The following is a 22,603-nucleotide window of genomic DNA, read 5'->3' as shown; positions in this document are numbered from 1 at the left end:
CGGGTCAGGTGGGGAGGGACCACAGTGGGTCGTCTGGTCCAACCTCTGCTCCAGCAGGGTCATCCCAGAACACATGGCACAGGATTGCATCCAGACTGTTCTTGGGTATCTCCACAGAGGGAGACTCCACACCCTCTCTGGGTAACCTGTTCCAGCGCGTGGTCACACGCACAGTAAAGAAGTTCTGCCTGATGTTCAGGTGGAAGTTGCTGTGTTGCAGTTCCCCTTCGCCGCCTCTCGCCCGCAGCTGAGCCCGGCCCGTGTGGGGAGTGCGCGGCCTCTTCCCGCTCCGTCACCCGGCGCTCGCAAATGGGGAGCGGCGCAGCCTGTCACGTGACGCCGCCACCACCCAATGGGCGGAGGCGGCGCAGCCCGGTCGCGGATTCAAACGCGACTATGGAACCGCGAATGGTGGGGCCGGGCCCGTACCGTGCCACGCGCCTGGTGAGTGCTCCGCGCTGCCCATCCCGCTGCCCTACCCGCCCCGCTCCGCGCGGCCCGCCCCGCTCCGCGCGGCCCGCACAGCTCCGCGCGGCCCGCACAGCTCCGCGCTGCCCGCACAGCTCCGCGCTGCCCGCCCCGCTGCCCTGCCCGCACAGCTTCCTCGCCGCCTCCTGCCCACCGGCCGCCGTGCCCAGGCTGGCTCCTTGCGGGGCGGGAGCGCTGCGGCCGCGCAGAGCCCGGCCGGCGGAGCGGCGGGTCCAGCCTTTTGTCCCGGGAAGAGCGTAAGGGAGGTTCAAGCCGTACCTGTAGAGCCGCTGGTAGTATAAGTCTCTAAATATTCCAGCTTCCTAGACCTGGTGTTTTCTCTCGACTTTGGGGAGTTTAACTCCTTGGTTTAACTTTCGATGTTCTCGCAAACGCACATGATCCAAAAAGTGTGTAGCTCTGCATTTTTTCAGGGCTGGCTGCCTTCTGATCACACTTGCAGACCCAGAACGCTCCCGGGAGAAATGCTCCCGTAACGACTTGCTTTGTTCCCCTTCTCTAGTGGAACGAGATCATAGAACTCTTCCGCGCCGGGATGCCCGTTGGGAAGCATCGCTGTCGTTTCAAAAGCTACGAGCGCTGCTTCAAAGCCTCGGAGGCGGTGGATTGCTTGCATGAGCTACTCGGCTCTAATCAAAACTTTGGCCCAGAGGTGACTCGCGATCAAACGGTTAAGTTGCTTAAAAAATTCCTGAAAAATCATGTTATAGAAGATATTAAAGGACGGTGGGGGAAAGAGGACTTTCAAGATGATGGCCATTTATATCGGTAAGCTTGTATATAGTGACAAAAAGTTGCGGTTTTTTGGAAACAAAGTGTAATAAATCTTGTCACCTCCTACAAGTGTATTTGTAGAATGCCTCTACAGAGGTGTTGATGTGTTCCCCGCCCTTCCTTTTAAAGACTGTTTTCCTTAGTAATGGGTAACTGTCATGATTTAATGCTTGACTTCAGTTTTCTACTCTGTTTTTAAAAATTTTTGGTCACTTCTATTCAACTACTTTCTCTTAATACTAACAAATTCTTTTACAGATTTCACAAGGTAGACTAACTGTCAGTCGACATCAGATTTGTTGGTTTTGGAAGAGTGTATATCAAGGTGACATAGGTGGAAATGAGAATGCCATTGTTCATCCAGCTCCAGTTGTCCTCCCTCTGCCCCAGCCCATGTTCTGGGGGGGAATGTTAAATTTTAGAATTTGTGACTCAAGTGTGAAGGGCGCAGTGTATCAAAGGACTTGTATCTGAAGATATTTTGAGAATCGTGCCTGACAAAATACTTTGTCAAGTATCTCGAAACAATACAGGCTCTGCAGACTGTGAGATGAAAGCGACCAAAGGCTGGGAAAGGATGCTGGATAAGTATCATGTATGCTTGTTCTGGTCTTAAATTCTTTGGCCATCTGCTTATGGCTGCTATTGAATGGCAGGGCATTGTGACGTTGTACCTAGTCATTGACTAGTTCAGGTTGGAAAACACGCATGGAAGACTAGAAGAGCTGCAGAGGATCGTAAGTCTTGACATTGACCTTAATAAGGTTTAGATACAAAGGAGTGGTGTCAAGTAGGCTTTTCACCTGCTAGAGTCAAGAAAAGCAGTTAGGTTCTGCTATAGCACACGGGGTGCTGGGTGTGTCACTGGTTTGGTACATCAGTCCTGATGTGTCTGTTCTAAATGAGACCACTACCTGCACAGATTTCCTTTTTGGTGTCTCCTTTCTTTCTGGACATTGACTCTTGTCAAAGGTTTTAATATTGGTTTTGATAACTGCGGGAATTATGGTATATCTCTTTGGTTTGGGTTTGCCATATTTGTGCGGCTGTGGGATTTTATGTTTGTTGTTTTGCATTTAGCATCATGATCCTTGCAAATTATTTTGTTCTTTTATTTGTGTTTTTAGACATGACTTTCCTGAGCTGCAGGAGAAGTTGGTTGGGTGAAATATTTCTGTTCTTTTCTGTTTTCTACATGCTCTGCCTGGTGACCTGCTGTTGGACAAGAGAACTCTTTTGTTAAAGATTTTGTTTTGATGTTTTTTTTAACCTCCCATTGAAAATATAACTAAATGACTAAATGAACTTTTTTTAAAAACTAAAACTCCATACCCTTCATGCACCTTGAACTGGAACCAGCTTTTTTGCCACTGGGCTTGGTGCTTATATTAACTGTATGTCGCTCATGGCTTTAAGAATCAAAACATGCTCATCTCCTGCTTGTGGAGCCAAACATTGGTTTTCAAGCCCATTTTGCTCATCTATTTCATGTCCTGGCAGCTCCCTCTGGTGGACTTTCGTGATGTTATGTTGAAAATACTTTTTTTTCCCTCCTCGCTATGTTGATAGAAGTAGTGGTACAAGTCAGTTCCACTGACAGTGCTTACTCTGGAAATATTGACATGCTTCATACCTTTTCTATAAATTTATGTGTTAATGTGCTGTCACAGTACACTGTGCTGAACAGTGGTCATTCATTAACTTCAAATGTAAGTGTGGCTGTCTGCTTTTGTACGCAGAGTATGCAAAAGAGATTTTGCCAAATGTTGACTTGCCTGAGAGTATTTGTCAAGTGTTAAACATGAAAGTGAGATCTAACATGATTTCTAAAAATAGCAAAGACTATCTGTGTGTGTGTCCTGACTTACTACTTCAGTTCAGTCTACAATAGTGAATGAGAAGTTACAGTTTTGGAAGATGTTGGGCTTTTTTTTTTTAGTCTAAACAAGTCTATTAAGAGCAAAAAGGTTAGTACTTTTGCATTGATGGCATCTGGAATTCAGCTGTAACACTTGTAATACAGCAGTGTTGATACAGCTATACATTGACAGCAATGTTAGTTGACTGTGTTCTTTTTACTGGACACAAAAAGGTATCTCTATTTCCTCTTTGTATAAAATCCTAAAACTAATGTTGTGTAATGTTGCTGGCTACAAACCATTCTGATCTTGATGTGTCAACCTTGCAATGCTCCTGAGCTCCTACCTTTGAGTAACATTAATCTGTCAATCATAAAATCAGAGTTTTTTCATTGTTGATCCAAAAACTTGACTTAATTTAGATCTTATTGTAATGCTACCTGAAAAATGGAAATGTGCACCTCCTTTTTCTGCTTGTAAGAACTCATTTTTTTACTGGTTGTTTGCGAATCAGGGCGGCAAATGGCTAAAAACTAAAAATTATGAACAAATAGAGATGAAACAAGGAACAGCTGAAAATAGTGTAAGGCTAAGGAAAAAGGCTGCAGATGTTTAACATCAGGTTCTAAGAAATAATAAATATCTGAAAAATGGTAGAGAACACTCAAAAGCTGACCATCTGCCATGTAATCTGGATTACTTTCAAAAGGCAGAGTGAATCTTTCATGATTAGATGAGGTGCTTGCTGCTACTGCTCAGTTTGTCTGACGGAAGTGATATCCCTTCATCTTGCATATGCTCAGTTGAAGAGCACTGTGAAATACGCCAAATGGTCTCAGTGTGCATGGTCAAAACCATCGTGTGTTTAACCCATGCAGCATAACACTAATGGACTAACAAAGCTGGAATATTAAAAACAACTCAAATGTTGTAACTGCACGAGAGGATGGAGAAACTTGAGGATTTTTTCTGTGTATCTTTCTGGTAGGATACATGTGCATGCTATCCTCCAGTGTAAAAACTCTTGTTACAAAGTCACAGACATAATTGTCTTTTTCATTCTGATTAAAAGAGTGAGTGAGGCTTAAGCTGTTTCTTGAAGCATCAGAAATCTCAGCATCTAAAACCTAGGAGTGAAAGTAAACAAGGCTGCGTCTGCGCTGTTCTGAAGGTGTGTTGCCATCTAACTCATTTGTCTTTCTGATGTGCTGTCATTAATTCCTTTGTGCATGCTCTGGTCCAGGCTTAGTAGTAATTTGATTCTAGTCAGGTTGGATAGTATGCTTTCCTTCTTTTCTACAAGTTTAGGGCTTGTTTTTGCTAATTTCTTCAAGGCACTTCTTGAAATGCCTTAAAAAAGTGAATTAGTTACCTGCACAACCAGATGGAAAAAGACTTCAGAAAAGAACTGCAGGATATGGTCTTCTTATAGGAAATGTGTAAACATGGAAGAACATGGTAATGTGGATAAAACTTTGTATGAACACTTGCATGCACTCTAATTAAATTCAAGTGTTGGCCATGTGACTTAGCTACGCAGCTTTGCTTTAGGATATGCATGCTAAGAGCTCACTTGAGGGGGGAAAACCTACCTACAGCTTTTTCAGCAGAATCAACGTCCTCCAGGGAGGACCTGAGTCAGTTGTCTATACATAGGCAGCTGGTGCTATATGAGATGCTCTGGGATATCAGACATTCACCCAAGGCTCAGCTTTGTCATGGGAGGTACAAAGAACATGAACTGTTTTGGAACAGAAGCTGGAGGCCAAATAAGACATTTCATGATGTTTTACATATCACTTAACACCAATCTTCAGGCAACACTGAACGTCCAAGGCATTTGTTGTATTTTTGCATGTAAGACCTACTATAGTTTTGCATTGGTAAATATGGATTAGATTGGTGTTCAGTGGCTTTAAAAATATTCTCTAATTGTAGATTTCCTCCTTCCTCACCGCTGAAGTCATATCCAAAAAAACCTTCATGTGGAAAGGAACTAATTAAATTTCCAGACTGGAATGAACCAAAGGCTGGAACTTCTCAAGAACACATCCCAGTGAAATCTGTCACAATGGTAAGACACCCACTTTTCACTTCCCCAAACGTAAACATATTTGGAAAGCAAAACTGAACTAATGACCTCTTTGTTGTGGCACAAAGTACTTAGTTATAAAGTTAAATACTAAATACTTTTCTTTCAAAATTATATGAAATAAAGTTGTTCTTACAATTTGCTGGGGAAGTAGACTGTCAGTGTTCTTTTTGCTACAGATTATAATGTCCTGAGCAACCCAATTTCAGAGTGATAGTGTTTTCCTATATGCTTGGATTCCACCTTCCTCAAATTCCAATAGGGCATTTATTATATTACTATTTATTGTTGCAGACCAGGCTCTAGTGAGACCGCACACACTAATATGATGTTCAAGCAAATCCAAAGTTTATTCAAAACATACAGGTATATATCACCTTAAGTGACCCCGCCCCAGGTACAGATGTCTGATTCCATAGGCTGAGGCTGGAAACATGTCCTTTTAAGGTGAAAATGAAACTTGTGGGGTTGTCCTTCAGACCACCAGAATTAGAGGTGGCAACAATTTATTATATTTGTTTATAGTTATTTTATGCATATTATATATAACAAATATTTTATTACACTACTTTATTATAAATAGTCACACTGTAACACTTATTCAGACACCACACATATGAGAATATAGATAGTAGTATCCCCTTCCCAGTTGCTGTGAGTTTTTTACTCAATATCCTTTTTCATAAGAAATATATTGTGGCTAAGGCAAGGTGGTCCTGATTTTATGGTTATTCTTTGTAACTTGGAAAATCATCCTGTCCCCTACCTGGACTGATCCAGCCTTTGTAAAGCTGTTAAAAAACCTTGATTTTATTAGTTAACCAAAATTTTACCAACTCTTGCCACTTGGACACAGTAAAAGCCTAGTCTTCTGGAGTTACAACGATTGTAAGCCCTTCTTCCAGTGTATCTTATGTGTGCGTGTTCTCATATTTTGTGAACTCTTGGGACTTCTTAGATAATTTTTGCCTTTTTATTACCAACTTTCAGTGCAGGGCACTGGCCTTGGATTTCTTGCTGAACCATAGTCTGTTTAGAAATGTAGCTCCTCCCATTTTGCTGGACATCCAGTTTCTGAAAGAATAGTTGTTTCATCTTTGCAATCCAATTAATTGTATGCAAATGAAGTGCAGTTTTCGTGTACGGCAGGCTTCCGAAGAGAAAAAACATGGTCCTTAGAACTTCAATGTTATGTATGTATGTATGTATGGCCAGACTTCGCGAATGCAGATTTGGGAAGGGTTCTCCCCACATGGGTGTGCCCTTCCAGCCTGCGCAGTGGATTTTTTAGGTGAGGCACAGCGTGCGCAGAACTGGCCCCACCATTTAAGTCCTCAGGTCCATTTGCCACGGCTCAGCAAGCTTGGACAGTGACAGTGAAGTCCTCGGTACTGTTACAGTACCCAGTACTAACAGGGGCTGACCCTGCTGAGCATCCGAGATCGGATGGGATGGCAGGGAGGCTTTGAACTGCCAGGGCATGGTCCCCACTGAGACTTGAACTCAGGTCCTTGGGATTCAGAGTCCAGAGTGCTCACCATTACACCACGGGACCGCCCTAAATTCAGTAGTAGGCAGAAGATGAAAATACAAGAAAAGATAATGCCAAAGACTAGTCAAGTGAATAGAGTGTTTTAGTTACTGAGCAAATTTCTGCTGAAATTTTAACATGTTATGGCCTTTAGCTCTCTGCTCTACATTTCCATCCAAACATCCTGACCTGATAAGAATTAGGAAAAGATTGTCTCTATGCATCTGCTGCTACAGATGCAGCATGCCATCTGGCATAGCTCAAAATCTCTTTCACTGGCAGTTTCGATTAATACAGTGGACTCTAAGTTGAAATAACTGAGACAGAGGTACAAGCTCCTTTCTACTAGTTCTTTTATAATAAGGTGTATCTTCCACTGGCATGCTGAAGTAAACGAATAGCTGAAAATGGTGGCACCTTGAATTGCTCCAGCATCAATCTGAGCATGTACTGGCTGTGTGTGGATTGATGAGCACGGGTTTGTGTCATGCATACTGATATGGAAGACCAGACACTTAATTTCAGAGGGTGCTATTTGTTTCAAATAGCTCGTCTAGTGCCATGGAATGACAGACGATTAGCACTTGGAATGATTAAGTACATTTCTGGAGTGCATTTTGTGGTTTGGTTGTGATCACAAGGAAGACTTTTAATGTGCTTTAGCACTGCTCTGTGATGTAAATCAAAGAATTGGAAATGACTAGGAGTTTTGCCTTGAAAAGTTGCCTTGTTGCAGATACAAACCGTGTTGTATGCCCACCCATTGACACCCTAATGACAATCGTCAAGTATCAGGCTTGGACTGAAGGTTGGGTAAAGGATGGTAGTATTCTGCATTCTCAGATTTACTTTATTCTATTGTAATGATGGACTGATGGGTGTCTCCTGATGTAGCTAATGCTTTTAGTTTCTTCATGTGTAGAACTGGGAAAGGAACTTAGTGTTTAGTTATGATCAATATGTGCTGAACGAGGATGAACTGTTTCTAATTCTTTGACATCTCATTTAATAATTCTCCAATAACATTTTCATAAGAAGATGTTTAATCTTAAAATGCTACATGAACTGATTTTAATCCTGGAGAGGACCTGAACACAGGATTAAAGGCCAATGACTCCTGAACTTTAAAGGATATTCTGAACACACATGATTTTTCAGCTTTGGACAAGTTATGGAATTGGGAAAAGTTGCATGTGTGATTGAGAAAATGTTTCACATTTGTGAAATATGAACACTCATTTGAGCCCTGAAGACTTTACTGGAATTTAGGCACACTTGAAATGCTGTACTATAATTGTATTATACTGTTTAATACTTGAAAAGTCACCAGTTAATGAGGAGAGTTTTTCTAATTTCAGAACTCTGAGATGTGGTACAAACGACACAGTATAGCTATAGGGGAAGTACCAGCATGCAAACTTGTGTTCCGCAGAGAGCTAACCCAAACAAATATAGAAGAGATATGGAAATCTATGACTTTGTCACGGTGAGTATACTTGTGAGTCATTTGCTCACAAGTTATAGTAGCACTCTGTAGTAGGTAATAGTCTTGCTTGTCTTCTCTGGTAATGCTTGTAATTTCACCCACTCACCTTTCATCACTGTCTTCAAAGCCACAATGTCCAGACTAACTCTACCACTTGTTATTCGGCTAACAAATTCAGTAAAAAAGTCTGCAGAAAAACTTTACTGTGCTTAGTACCTTTGACTTTTTCATATTGTGTTATACAAGTCTTTTGTCATGTGGGCTTTGTCTTATCACCCTTTTCTCTCAGTCTTCCTCTTTTTTTCCCTTGTTGCTATGAAATAGAACTGCTTTTGTAGGAATGCAACACTGTGAAACATTTCAATGGCAGGTACAATACTTTGTATGAGATAAATGGAGGAGCTTATTGAGTGCCAAAGGCTTTGAGAGTCATTCTTTGCTATATTTAAAAGGAATATCCTGTGCAAAATTAGTAATTGTTTTAGACAATTTATGCAGGGATAAAAAATTACATACATAAGCTAATACTACTACACTGTTGAAGCCTTACTAATGATGACTTTAATGTAAACTTAGGACATTATCTGCGTGTAATGAACTCAGTGCTGAGGCAAGCAGTTTTGGGGACGGCAGGATTGGCAGCATGCATACAGCTGGGTTTCCTCAACCACGGAAATCATGGAGGAGTGGAGACACCCTCTGGTCTCTGCCTGCAGCTCTTGTGGGACTGGCTGATAGGCCTGGATGACAGGGCCAGGGGCAATGGTGGCCAAGCCCCTCTTTCACATAGACACAAACAGCAACCAGCAAACAGGGTTGGCACGGCAGTCAGTGTGGAAGGATGCTGCAACCCTGCCAGCTTGACCAGGGAGAACCAGTATTCACCTGGCAGAAAGCTGTGGCCTCTAAATCTAATGATGGACATCTGGGACCCCCAGAGCTCTCTTTTGGAAGACCATGACTGGGGGAATAAGGAGACTCACAGCTGAACTTGTTTGAAACTTGCTGCTCCAGCTGAATGCTTAAATCTCTGGAGCCCAATGCGATTCATCCCAGGTTACTCAAAGAGCTGGATTATGTCATTGCAGGGTCTCTCTCCATTATTTTAAACTGACTTGGGAGTCTGGAGAGGTTCCAATTGTCTAGAAGCTGGTGAATATTTTCCCGAGTTTTAAGAAGGCTAAAAATGAAGACTCTGATAGTTACAGACCTGTCAGTCTCACTTCAGTGCCTGGTAAAATTGTGGAAAAAGTTTTCTGGGAGTTAATGAAAAACATTTCAGAGACAACGCAGTCACTGGTCATAGCCAGCATAGTTTCAATAGGGGAAAGTCTTACTTAACAAATTCAATTTCCTTTTTATGACAAGGTCATTTTTGATCAGGGGAAGCTGGTAGATGTGGCTGTTATGGATTTTGGCAACGTTTTTCATCCTGTCTCTCACAGTATCATTGTAGGTAAACTGTCAGCATGCAGCTAGAGGAGTCCTTAATAATGTTGAGTAAAGGAACTGGCTCACAGGTCATGCACGAAGGGTTATAGTGAATGTGATTACCAAAGGTTGGTGACCAATCAGCAGTGGTGTTTTACAGGGCTCTATTCTAGGGTCAATGCTCTTTCATGTTTTTGTAAATGATCTGAATGCAGGAATCGAATGCAGATTGAGTAAGTTTGTCAGTGATACTAAGTTAAGAGGAGCTGTGGAATCCCTCAAGAGCAGAGAGAGCCTGTAGAGAGCTGTACAATGACATTTACCAAGAGCAAGAGCCAGATTCTGCACCTGGGATAGGGTAACCCTGCTTCTATGTACAAACTGAGGGGCAAGAGGGTAGGGCAAGAGTCCTGTGGAAAGGGGTCTGTGGGTTTGGCTTGATGGCAAGTTGAATAAATATGAGTTTAACAGTGTGCGTTGGTAGTCCAAAGAGCCAACATGTCCTGGAGGGCATCAGGCAAAGCATCGCCAGCTGGTCAAAGGATGGGATTGTCCTGCTGCACACTGGGGCAGCCTCACCTTGAATATTGTGTGCAGTTTCAGGCACCTTAATATACAAAGGACATCAAATCCATAGAGTATATCCAGAGGAGGGCAACCAAGGTGGTGAAAGGTCTTGAGGGCATGATTTGGGAGGAGAGGCTGAGGTCACTTGATTTGTTCAGCTTTGAGAAGGCTGAGGGGGACCTCGTTGCAGTCTATGAATCCAAGGGGGTCAGAGATGTGGATGATCTCTGGTGACTGGTGTGACGTTCAGATCTGCTTAATTTTTTATGCAGATTGAACTACAAGTTCGAATCATTCTCTTGAGCAAAATTAAAACTCAAACAAGTTATCTGTAAATACCAAAAACTGATTTTTATTAATTGATTGCAAGAGAGATGCGAAAGGAAAAGAGGAAAAATAAGAAAAGTTAGGAAAAATGCTTAAGATTATTTATAGAAGCAGAGAAAAGATACCACCATGAAAAAAACTACTTGAGTGCCTTATCCATGTAACTGAGAGGAAAGGGGGGGATGCAGATGCTCTCTCTGTTTCTGCCACGATGTTATCTCTTGGCTGCAAGAGGATGGTGAGTCTTTGAAGAGCAAAATGCAGTTATTTCCCCTCACGACCAGACCGGCTGGCTTCTGGTGTAGCTGCAAAAGAGGGTGCTTTATTTTAGCCTGTAAGAGAAAAATTCAGAGAAAGGATATACCTCCACAGACAGTCACAGACTATTCAAGCTGGCAAGCAGTCTCGCTCTAGGCCGATGCCCTCTCTCCAGGCTGACAAGCAGTCTCTCCTTCGAGGCAGATGACAGCTGGTGGTGTTGGAAGAAAGGTAAGACAAGCTGAGAGGAGAGATCAGAAGAAAACTAGGCGAGGCTTCCTAGTTTCTCCTTATCTCTTGTTCCTCCAACTTCTGAATTCATCTTCAGGTTTTTTATAATGCTTTCCCAATCTCTACACATGTTTTTTGGCACGTAGTCAGCTCCAGATGTGGGAAACTGACCACAAAAGCAGGATTTTTGGGCAGGAAGTATTTCCTTGAGAAAGCTTTTCCACTAAACCTGACATAGCAATGTTAGAAGAATGTATTGAGAAGCAGAAAACAATGGAGAAACATATTTTTGACTTGTTTACACGCTACAACCGGTGATAGGACACAAGGAGATGGAATCAGTCTGTGTCAGAGGAACTTTGGACTCCAGATTAGGAAGAGGTTCCTCACCCATAGAGTGATTGGGCACTGTAACAGGCTCCCCAGAGAAACTGGCACAGCACCAAGCTACCAGAGTTCAAGGAGCATCTGGATGAGGCTTTTCGTCATATGGTTTACAGAATCAGAGAATATTCTGAGTTGGAAGGGACCCACCAGGCTTCTCAAGTCCAGATCTTAAATGAATGCCCATACAGAGATTGAACCTACAACCTTGATGTTATTAGCACCATGCTCTAACCAACTGAGCTTATCTCAGGGTCACTTTAGTTTTAGGTACTAGAACTACCCTCTTTTGAGTACTAAAATACTAAGCCTTTTCTAGATACTAAAATTAAACTTTTTTGGGGCTATGAAGATGGTGAAGGGTCTAGAAGGGCAAACATGAGGAATGGCTGATGTCACTTTGCTTGTTCACCCTGCAGAAGAGGAGCCTGAGGGGATATTGCATTGTGGTCTGCAGGTCCTCACAGGAAGAACAGGGGCAGGCACTGATCTCTTCTCTGGTGACAAGAGTCAGAATGCCAGGAGTATGGTATGAAGCTGTGTCAGGGGAGGTTTACACTGGATATTAGAAGAATGTTCTTTACCTCTCTGAAACAGGCTCCCCAGGGGAGTGGTCACAGCACCAAACCTACCAGAGTTCAAGAAGTACTTGAACAGTGCTCTCAGGGACATAGCTGGGGTTCTGCTATGAAGAACAGGAGTTTGAATTAGTGATCCTTGTGAGCTCCTTCCAGCTCAGGGTATGCTATCAATCTAGCTAGTCCTGTGAGGAGCAGGAGTTGCTTTTGATGATCCTAATTCATGGCTGCCATCCAGCTGGGGATACTCTCTTGGAAGTAGAGGTCTCCTATTTTTCAGAACTGTACATCTATCCTTGGGGTAGATTAAAGGCACAGACTCCATTTTCTTGCAGGAATGAAGACCACTTTATTAAGACAGATACACCATATATACCCTTTAGGCTTTTTTCTGTAACTTTCCAGCCCATCACAGAAGACCATATTCTGCATGGTTGTGCGCTGGTTTAAATGTAAATCATCAGGAGAAAACAAACTCAACACAAAAGAGATTATAAGTCAGAGCTACAACTTAATAATATTACAATAAATTCAATGGCACAAAGAGAAATTGGTTTTAACCCACAAAACCCAGAAGTATAACCCAGCACCCTGGGGCACAAACACAATGGTGTTTGTTAGCCCCTGTGCCGAGACCCACCTGGTTCCCCCAAGTCCAAAGCAAAAGGAAGTGAAAGAACCTGTTGGTGCAGATGATGATTGTAGTCTGGTGAAGAGTGGTGGTCTCCTCCTGGCGTGGTTCTGATTGTTCTCCGGATCTGGCGAGTGGTCCTCGAGGTCTTCAAACCCCCAGATTATATTACCCTCAGGTTCAGGCGGGAACACCCAGTCCCTCCCCCAGGGCGGGGAGTTGCACAATGGGTGATCTAACACTGTGAGTCGTGGGTTATTTTGGAATAATTGATGGCCCATTAGCAGACATGACCCCTCAGGCTGGATGTGAAGGTGCTAACGACTCCCTGGAGGGGAGGTATCACAGCTCTTATCTCACAGGTGTCTTTCACACCCAGCTGACACCCTGAGGGGTCAGGTGTGCCCTGGGCAGCTGCTGCAAATGGTCCATTGTTAACAGTTCATGGGAAATGAATAGAGGGTGTAGGATGCACAGCTTTGGTCACCCCCACACAATGATAAACTGATCCCACCTGCTGAACTAGGACAGGTTGGTATAAATCCGTTTCCCAAGGCTTTCTGCCCACTAGGGCAGTATTCTGTCAGTGTCTGACACAGAGGAGTTTTCTATATCTACATATCCTAATACTTCATGTTGTTTTTTCCAGATTAGATAAATGTAGGAACTATGTATTTATGTATTTTTACAGATTACAGAAGGTGTTGGGTTTGGATTCTCTGGATGAAGTGTTGGATGCAAAACTTGTGAATTCAAAACATATAGTTCAAAATGCATACAATGTCAATAAGCAAGGCATTGTTACTTTACAAGATAAGTCAAGTGAGTATGTCAGAAATTTTCATAAAAACCCATCTTTTTACTTGTATGACTACAGCTGTGCTAAAGTTTTACAAAGTAGAATGCCATTGTTCTCTGACATCCCGTTTGTAAGAGTCGGTGTTTATTTCATATTTCCTCTCTTAAACATTTTTCAGCGTTAGTAGAGTTGAAAACTGAAGATGAAACAGCAGCAACTTTTTACCCTTTATAAAGATTGGTATTTTATTCACTTCAGGGTGGTTTTCTCAGCCCTGCCCTTTTAACTACTCAAACGAGAGTGTTTATATGAAGAAAAAATATATTAGAAGTTGGGAGAGAGCCAAAATGTACACTGAGAGATACTTTAAAAAGTTACGGGTTTTCAGTCAATGTATTTTGAAGACAGCACCACGTTTAGAACTGCCTTTCACATCAGTAAGAAAATAAAGCATCGTTTCTGCTCTGATATATCACAGTGTTATTGACATGTGGTTTTCACAAGTTTTTTTGAGAAATTAAATAAAATATTGAAGCCTGGCTTGGTTGCCAATGAAACATCCTTCAAGGATCAATTTAAACACAGCTGGAGCACCTCAAAATAATAACTTCCACCTTGCAGAAAATTACAGAACTGAATATACAAGTTCTTTTCATCATCTTCAGTGCAAAGTAAACACTTCACTGTACTGCGCTGGTGAAGGTGTACCTTGAACTAGTCTGTCTGAATTTTTTTTTCTGGGCAGGTTAAAGATTTGTAATATGATCCATGTTACTGAATGAGTTGCAAGAGCAGAATGCATAGCTGGTTGACAGGGAGTACTGGAGGTATTGAACTATAGATGTAATTCAAGCTAAATCCTACATTAAGGTATAGCCTGCCTCTCTAATTGATTCATTACTATACAGGAGGAACTTGTTAAAGTGTTTTCAGCTTTGTTTTTATCATACAGTTGAACATTTTTCTGGGTTTTTTTTCATCCTGTCAATTTCTGTTTGTTTCTTTTCCATGCAGAGGAACTACCTCACTGGATACTATCTGCAATGAAATGTCTAGCAAATTGTAAGTGAATTCAGAGGGGGGGAAAAATACCCCACAAACAATCCACTACCATAAAAATCTATTGAACTGAGTGCGCCTTTACCACTTTACTAAATCCTGTTTATATTAACCTTCAGTATTTTTTGTGATCATTGCCTAAAACAAAGTAGGAAAAGACTTGCCAGCATATATTCTCCTCCCAGTGCAGCTTATTTCAATGAAATATATAATACTCTAATATAGTCTGTTAATGTTTTTCCTCCATTATGTGTCTTCACTAGACCCATTGGGAATAGATCAATTCAGTAGATCAATAAAATTTCACTTACTTTGAAGAATGAGTCCGTTTTTTTTCTCCAATGGTGCATTTTTATGATCTGGATTAGAAAACACTGATCTGGTTGGTGCCTTAAAATCAACATTCTCTCTCTTTTTTCCTCCCTTTTTTTTGACTTTGTAGGGCCCAGCTGCTCAGATTTGAAGCAGCCTACATATGTAGGCTTTGAAAGAGATGTCTTCAAAACTATAGTTGACTACTTTGACCAGATGAAAGAACCTCTTCTAACATTTCACTTTTTTGATGTTTTTGTTAGTGTGTTAGGTAAGTACTTGGGATTTAATGAAAAAACTATTCTTTAGAATTAGTTTCCTAGAGTTTATTTATCATAGCTAAACAGTATCACAGCTGAATTCTTTAGGATTCTTTAGAATTCTTTTCATTTTACATAAAGACAAGTTGAATATTTGTATTTATTTCATATTATAAGGTAGTTTTATTTTTGTATCCTTTTGATCACAATAGTTCAAAAGTCTTCCATTGCTTGTCTTTAGAATTTCTAAAGGCCTCTCTTCATTGCTCTGTGCCTAACAAATGGATTGTAACAGGTTTTTCTTTTTTTAACAAATGTTTAAATGTCTTAAAAACTCCTATAAGCGTTTAGAAATTGCTTGACTGAAGTCTAGATTAGAAAAGACAGGACTGTAAGCACTGTTTTTAACCCTGGAAATATGACATTTGAAGGAAATTGAAATCCTTTGTTGCTTAAATTTAGAAATGACTGTATCTACTGCGTCAAAGAAGCAGTGGTTTCATTATTAACTATAACTTTACAAGAGTTCACACTATATTAAATTCACCTGTTCTGGCCCTATAGATGGCCTGTTGAAAGACAGTAAAAGGGAAAATGCTTGAATATGTTTTATGCATCTTTCATGCATTTCAGAAAGGACAACGGAGTTGAAAGGTCAGCATGCTTTGTACCATGCCAGTTTTTTAAGCTTCTTTCAGTGTATACAACATAGCTTTTAATAAACTATTGAGATGAAAAAGGAATTAAGAATAACACTTGTCTTTCTGTAATTTAGTTTTTTTTATACCTTTATACCTTGTTAGTTGTCAGTCTTTCTTCAGTTGTTCAGTTTCTGACTTTTTTTTTCTGAGACAACAGAAATATTCTTGAGAATATTTTAAAAAATTATTCCTATCCTTTCATACTCTGTTTCTGTTTTACATTGTTTTTCATATCTTTCAGGTTTTAAGAGTTTTATTTCAAAGAATTTCACAGACATAAAATTAGAAGAAAGATTTCATGCTAATGTGTATGTGGAAATCAACAAAAATTGTGCAGTGTTTCAAAAAGTCAAAAATTAATTTTGTGGTCTCTTTCACAGAAAAATGAGGTGTTAATATGTTACCATATCTTCTAAGTATATGCACTAATATGCCTGCGAAATCTTTCTTTGAAAGTATAAAAAGTTTTGCTTTGAAAATTAACTTCAATGCTTTAGCAGTCTCCTTGGAGTACTGTCTCTTTTGACTGCCCTACTTACTACTGCATATTTCTTTTTTAATAACAGCTTCCACATTTCACACAGTGTGGAATTGAGCAACATGGTGGATCAGGGGATAGCAGTGGTTGACACAGTTTATGTTGAGAGTAGTAAAGCTTTCGACATGTCTTCCATCACATCCTTATAAGCTATCTGAAGAGGTACAGGCTGAATAAGCGGGTATGAGGTAAACTCAGAAATCAGTGGAATTTCTGAGCTAAAAGTGTTGTGATCAGTGACACAAAGTTCAACTGGATGTCCCTCAGTGTAAAGTACCCCAGATCTGTAAGGGGGCCATTAATGACTTGGATGGTGGGGCATTCTGTCCTAGACAGGGCACAGTGCCCAAACCAAGCATGCAGGTTATGCATCATGGGGAAGAGTGGTTAATGCAGCAGAGAATTGTACTGCCATGCAGAGGGGCCTTGACTGGCTAGAGAAATAAGTAAACAGGAATTTCATGAAGTTAAAAGAAAAAAAAAGGGAAAGGTCAAGCCCTCTCCTGCGGAAGGACAAACCCATGCACCAGTGAATGCTGGAGGTGGCTGGTTTGAAAGGAACTTTGCTGAGAAGGACTTGGAAGTCCTGGTGGGCCCCAATGTGATCTCTGGGCCAGAATCGTGTCCTTGCGGCAAAGAATGTCAGCAGCATCCATATCTCCATTAAGAGCATTGTTAGCAAGTTGATGAAAATGTTTCCTCAGCACTGGTCACCAAGTCCAGTGAAACACTGCAGAAATAAGAATTGGAACATTTGTCATATAGGAAGAGGCTGAGAGCAGGGACTAGTTAACCTGGAGAGAGAAGCTCAGGGTGGATCACAGCGTGTATAAAAGATTCACAGGGAATAGTGAAGAAGGAGCCAGACTTCTATCAGTGACAGTAAATGAGAGCGCAAGAGACAAAGGGCAGGAAGAGAAGTACAGGAAACCTCATTTCTGTGAAGGAAAATAAGATTTTAATTAGGAGGTGGTTAAACAGTGGAAGTATTTGACCAGGGAGTCTGTGAAATCTCCATCTTTGAGGGTATTCAAAGCCTAATGGGCTTTAGTCCAGATCATCTTGCTACAGATGAACCTGCTTTGAGCATGGGAAGACATCTGTATGTTCTCCATAGACAACATTTTGGTGATGAGACCTCTTTACATGTACCTAACTACTCTCAGATTCTACTGTACCTGTCCAGTCTTCCAGTATCTCAAGGTACTCACAGGAGTGTTTTCTCAAGAGTTTGTAAGCAGAGTTAGGTATAGATTTAACTCCTACAGGTGGGAGGGACATGTCAGTATTCTCATAGCTGTCACTGATGCATAAGCACATGTTTATGTTTTTCTGATTGTTGCCACATACTTAACATTTTAATATGGTTGCTACATCTGTGCATAGCATCTCAGATGTGCTTAGAATAGAATGTAATAAAAGACCAAAGGATGAACCAAAACATTATAATTTTTCATGTATGCTAATATCTAGAGTTGTTGATTATGGTTATGAATATCTTCCATTGCTACAGAAGGAAATTTAAATACTTAAACAAACTGCCCCATTCTAGTAGTCCAGTTCTAGGAGTATCTTCCTAGTCTCTTTGGAGACTGAAGTTCTAAGGCCATCTTGAATAAGTAAGTGTGCTGGTTTAAAGGTGAACCAGCAGGGAAAAGGAACTCACCATGAGAGAGATTATAAGTCAGAGGCTAAAATTTAATAATAATATTACAATAAATACAGTGACACAAAGAGAAATTGCTTTCAACTCACAAAACCCACCAGTATAACCCAGTGCCCTGGGGCACAAACCCAAAGGGGTTTGTTAGCCCTTATGCTGAGACCTGCCTGGTTCCCCCCAAGTCCAAAGCAAAAAGAAGTAAGAAACCTGTTGGTGAAGGTGATTGCTGTAGTCTGGTCAAGACTGGTGATCTCCTGTTGAGGTCCTGCTGCTCCTCTGGATCTGATGAGAAGGTTCCTGAGGTCTTCTTATCTACTACTTATGTACCCTCAGGGAGCACCCAGTCCCTCCCCCTGGGCGGGGACTCACACAATGTGTGATTAACTCTGGGAGCCAGGGGGTATTGTTGAACTATTGATGGCCCATTAGCAGCTCCACCCCCTCAGGCTGGGTGTGAAGGTGATAATGACTCCCTGGGCAGCTGCTGCTAATGGTCCATTATCCTTGGGGAATGAATAGAGGGGGTAGAATACACAACTTTGATCACCCCCATACAGTGTTAACTGGTCCCTCCTGCTGAACTAGGACAGTAAGAAAAATATTTGAGGAGTTAGATTTAGAATTGTTATGTTAAATGTTGTGGAAATACATAACTAAGAAATGTTGCCCAACCTCCTGATCTTGTATAAACCAGGACTGCTGCAAAAACACAGCAAGGCTGTTGAAGCTCTTCAGATATCTTGTCTTCTGCTGCCACCAGAAAACCGTAAGAGACTACAGCTGTTGGTGAGAATGATGGCAAGAATTAGCCTTAACAAGGATTTGCCACCTCTTTCTGAATCAGTGAGGACCAGAACTTTGGTATGTATAAAATGTGAGGCAAAAGGTCTGGGCAAGAGTTTTGGATCTTACTAGAGAGTGTATACTTAATATAGTTTGCTTGTCTATATTCTAACTGTGTGGAAAGCTAATCTGAATTTGAATAAACTGGAATTTCCTGGTGATTTCTGAGCACACTAAGAACTTGCTCGGAATTTAGAGGTTTCCTTATCTTTCAAAGTTAAATCACCACTGATTTATCTATTCAGTATAAAAACCCCAAACACAAATGAACAACCCCAAACAAGCAAACAAAATAGACAAAAAACCAACAGATGAAGTCTCTGGTGTTCTTTAACACTGATATGTGAATGAAAAAGACTGCCTGTTTCAGTCATAGTTAGAAATATGTAGCCCAAGGTTTTGAGCCATTTAAAAGAAATTCTACCAGTTTATTTCAGGAGCAAATTTTTTTCTACCACAGAAATCTCTGAAAATAATTTTAATCAGCTTTGATGAAGTTCTAGCTTTTTGCTAATGGGTTTTCTTTAAGATCACTTATATCACTGATGTTTGCAACAGCACCTTATTACAAAGCTATTAGGCATAACTTAGCAGTTCTGACTGGCTAAGAACATACATTTACTTTGGCTAATTTTAAAGTCTTTGAAAATTAAGTGCAACAGAAAACTAAGCTGTAGAGCCATTCTGTAAAAATCCTATAGTAACAAGCATAAATCTATACTTGTTCCACAGCAATTAAGTTTTCAGTTAACTATAAATAGCATTTTATTAAAATAATTAAATTTTTGACTGCTAAGGTTATAATTTAATTAACTGTAAATGGTCTTTCATTAAAATAATTATTTTGTAATCTAAATGTTATTTTTAGAAGTCCAAGTATTTAGTACTAAGTTTTAATTCAGCTGTGTAGTTAGTGTACATGACAGAAATCCTTATTGCTTTCTGTGCTTTTAATGTTAGAAATGACTGGTGCACAGACAGAAAACTCTTGTAATGTAATGCTTGAGTACAAGACTACATGAAGGGAACTGACTGGACCTGAAATTTGGTTTGATGATTTCAAAATAGTGGTATTAATTTTCCCTGTCATGCTTAACTTCTATTAAATTTCTGTGTTAGTTTAAAAAAATCTCTAAATACCTATTCTCTGTTTAACTGTAAATAGCCATGTGAAGTGGCTATTTGACAAAGTCTTGAGAATAAAATAGAATTCATCCATTCTAAGTCTAATTAATATTAATAGGTTGTAAGTACAGTAGATATTGTGATGTTAAAATATTTGTTGTACAAGATCACTTTTTAAATGCAGCCTGATTCCCTACTCCTCACTCCCAAATAGGAAAATACATGACAATGATGTTTGGGTTTTTTTCCCCTCAGATGGTTCAGGCATTTTCCCGTTGTATTCTCTGCTCAAAGGATGAAATAGACTTGGATGAACTGCTTGCTGCTAAACTAGTATCTTTTCTCATGGATAATTATCAAGAGATCTTAAGTGTTCCTTCTGCTTTAAAATCTTCTATAGAGGATCATGTTGTGCATCTCCAGAGAGTCCAAGTAAGTATCAAGTGAAAAAGCCTCTTATGTCTCTGTGTTTCTAGTCAAGTTTACCTTTCGTTCTCTGAAGTTCAATTGTTCCTAAAAGCCTTTTTTCTGTTTCTCTTAGCTTATGAAGAGGTAACTAATTTTGATTACTGATATTTAGCCTTAACTATGTGTTTACATGAAGCTTAAGCAAATCCTGAATGCTTTAGAGATAAGAACTCTCAAATATGTTTTCCTGTTAGTCAACACTATCTTCTCCACAGAATGGGCAAACTAGGTTTGTGATGGTGAAGAAAACTGTGAATTATTACAAAAAAAATTTATTAATGTTCTGACTTTTTTTTAGAGCCATCCTTACTTGGAACATTTTTATAATGTTTTCTGTTTCCTGATACCATCTTTTGTTTTGTTCAGAGCTGATTTTTAGTTCCTCTGTCTTTATTTTCTACTGAAAAAGTAACTTTACACTTATTTCAAGAGTTGAACAGGCTTCCTTTGTGTGTCACATATTTTGACTTACTGGAACTCACTCAATTAGTACAGGAGATGGAAAGTAGATTTAGGGTATCTCTTCCATATCTTCTCTACTTAATGTTTTTGGATGGTCAGTTAATTAAGCCAGTTTTGCAAATTTTTTTGAGAAAACATATCTGCTTTTTTTTACTATTTCTTCAGATAAAATACGCTGGAGCTGATACTGATGCAACATTTCCTCCTCCGTCATTTTGTCACCAAATCAGTACAGATGAATATGAATACCAAAGAGCAACTGGCTCTCAAGAACCACTGGCAGCTTTGTTGGAAGAAATTGTAATGAATAAAGAAATATCTGTGAAAGATAAAAAGAAGAAGCTCAAGCAAGTAAATAAAAATTGCTTTACAGTCTCTAATTTCAATTTTAAAAGTTTTATCAAGTCTTAGACATGTATTCCTCTATAGAAATACTGAAATTTAAAATAGTGGGTATGCTTGGGGATGTCAAATTTTATAATAATTTAGAATAGGGGTACTGTGATGAATTCACTCATATTAGAAACTTAAGTGATATTTTCTGTATAGGTATATGGAAAGTCCATTATAGAAATAATTTTCCTGCTCCAGAAGTGGAGGTTGCACTTTAATAGTTTATTTTACAAGTTTGATCAAATTCTTAATTTGCATTAATGTACTTTTCTAGTTTCAGAAATCTTACCCTGAAGTGTATAGAGTACGATTTCCTACTCCTGAAACGGAAGCAGTGCTATTTCCTGAAAAAACTAAACAGAAACCACCAATCCTGATGTGGGCCTTAAAAAAGCCTTTTCAACCATTTCACAGAACCAGAAGCTTTCGTATGTAAATGGTTTGAAATATATCAATGAACTGAAACAGAACATTTTGTCAATGGATCTTATGCAAAGGAGCCTGAGGAGAATGTAGTTACTCAAAAAACTACTGGGGATACTGCTTAGATTGTAGAAGTTGAAAGAAGAGGAGAGTATTGAGGTGGTAGAAATATAAGCCATTATCAGTATTTTTGTAAATCATTAGTTTTTAAAATGTCTGTTACTTTAAAACAATTAAACAAACAAGAAACAGCAACAACAACAAGCTACAACCAAACAATAAGCCCATCACACACTCAAGGGGATTATTTTATATGGATGGTAATGTACACTTGCTGTGGTTTGATATCATCCACCGTTTCAAGGTCTAAATGTATTAGTGTCTAATGTATTGTTGGTAACTAGTCAATGTTTTTTTTTTCCTGACAAGTCTTTTGCATAAACGAAGCTGTGTTTGTGCTCATATAGCTTGAAAAATTAACTTGCTATGCATACTTTAATCAAGTATGAAACACTGGATTTTGCTTTGTTGTTTGTGAGAGACTGAAATATTAAAGGTTAATGATTCAAACATTTGGCCATTTGTGAAAGCAGTCACGTGCTTTGATGAGGTCAGGTTTGCACCCTCAACCAAGGGTGTGTGTTGGCAAAACCTCTGATCTGCGTAAGAGTAGCCCAGGTGCAGAAAGAGTGATCACTTATCACCAGAGGATGACCAGAACAAATTAACTTCTGTTTAGCAACAAGCTGGGTTTTGACCTAGAAAAAGGAAGAGTCCTATAACAAGCAGATCCTGTGAGGCGGGATAGTGCTTTCTACCATGCCAGTTTCAATAACTGGCTCAGGTATAAAGTTCTCCTCCACCATGGGAGAGGTACAGGGACATTCACATGTAGGCCTGAGGGTATTTGTGCCAGGCA

General features: G+C 40.0%; 1 protein-coding gene across 1 annotated transcript; it reads left to right on the top strand.

The window, feature by feature from the left end:
* Nucleotides 1-266: 266 nt before the first annotated feature.
* On the top strand, nt 267-22,260 carry DEPDC1B (DEP domain containing 1B). The gene is made up of 11 exons (XM_071581338.1): nt 267-444; nt 992-1,257; nt 5,061-5,196; nt 8,104-8,231; nt 13,330-13,460; nt 14,452-14,499; nt 14,939-15,079; nt 18,665-18,831; nt 20,194-20,370; nt 21,034-21,219; nt 21,536-22,260. The coding sequence occupies exons 1-11, from the start codon at nt 310-312 to the stop codon at nt 21,695-21,697; spliced, it is 1,677 nt and encodes a 558-aa protein (XP_071437439.1). The 5' UTR covers nt 267-309; the 3' UTR covers nt 21,698-22,260.
* The last annotated feature ends 343 nt before the right edge of the window (nt 22,261-22,603 follow it).

The sequence above is a fragment of the Pithys albifrons genome, chromosome Z (genome assembly GCF_047495875.1).
Source record: "Pithys albifrons albifrons isolate INPA30051 chromosome Z, PitAlb_v1, whole genome shotgun sequence".
Classification (NCBI taxonomy): Eukaryota; Metazoa; Chordata; class Aves; order Passeriformes; family Thamnophilidae; genus Pithys; species Pithys albifrons.
Note: the sequence above shows the minus strand (reverse complement) of the source record. Positions and strands in the feature narration are given on the sequence as shown.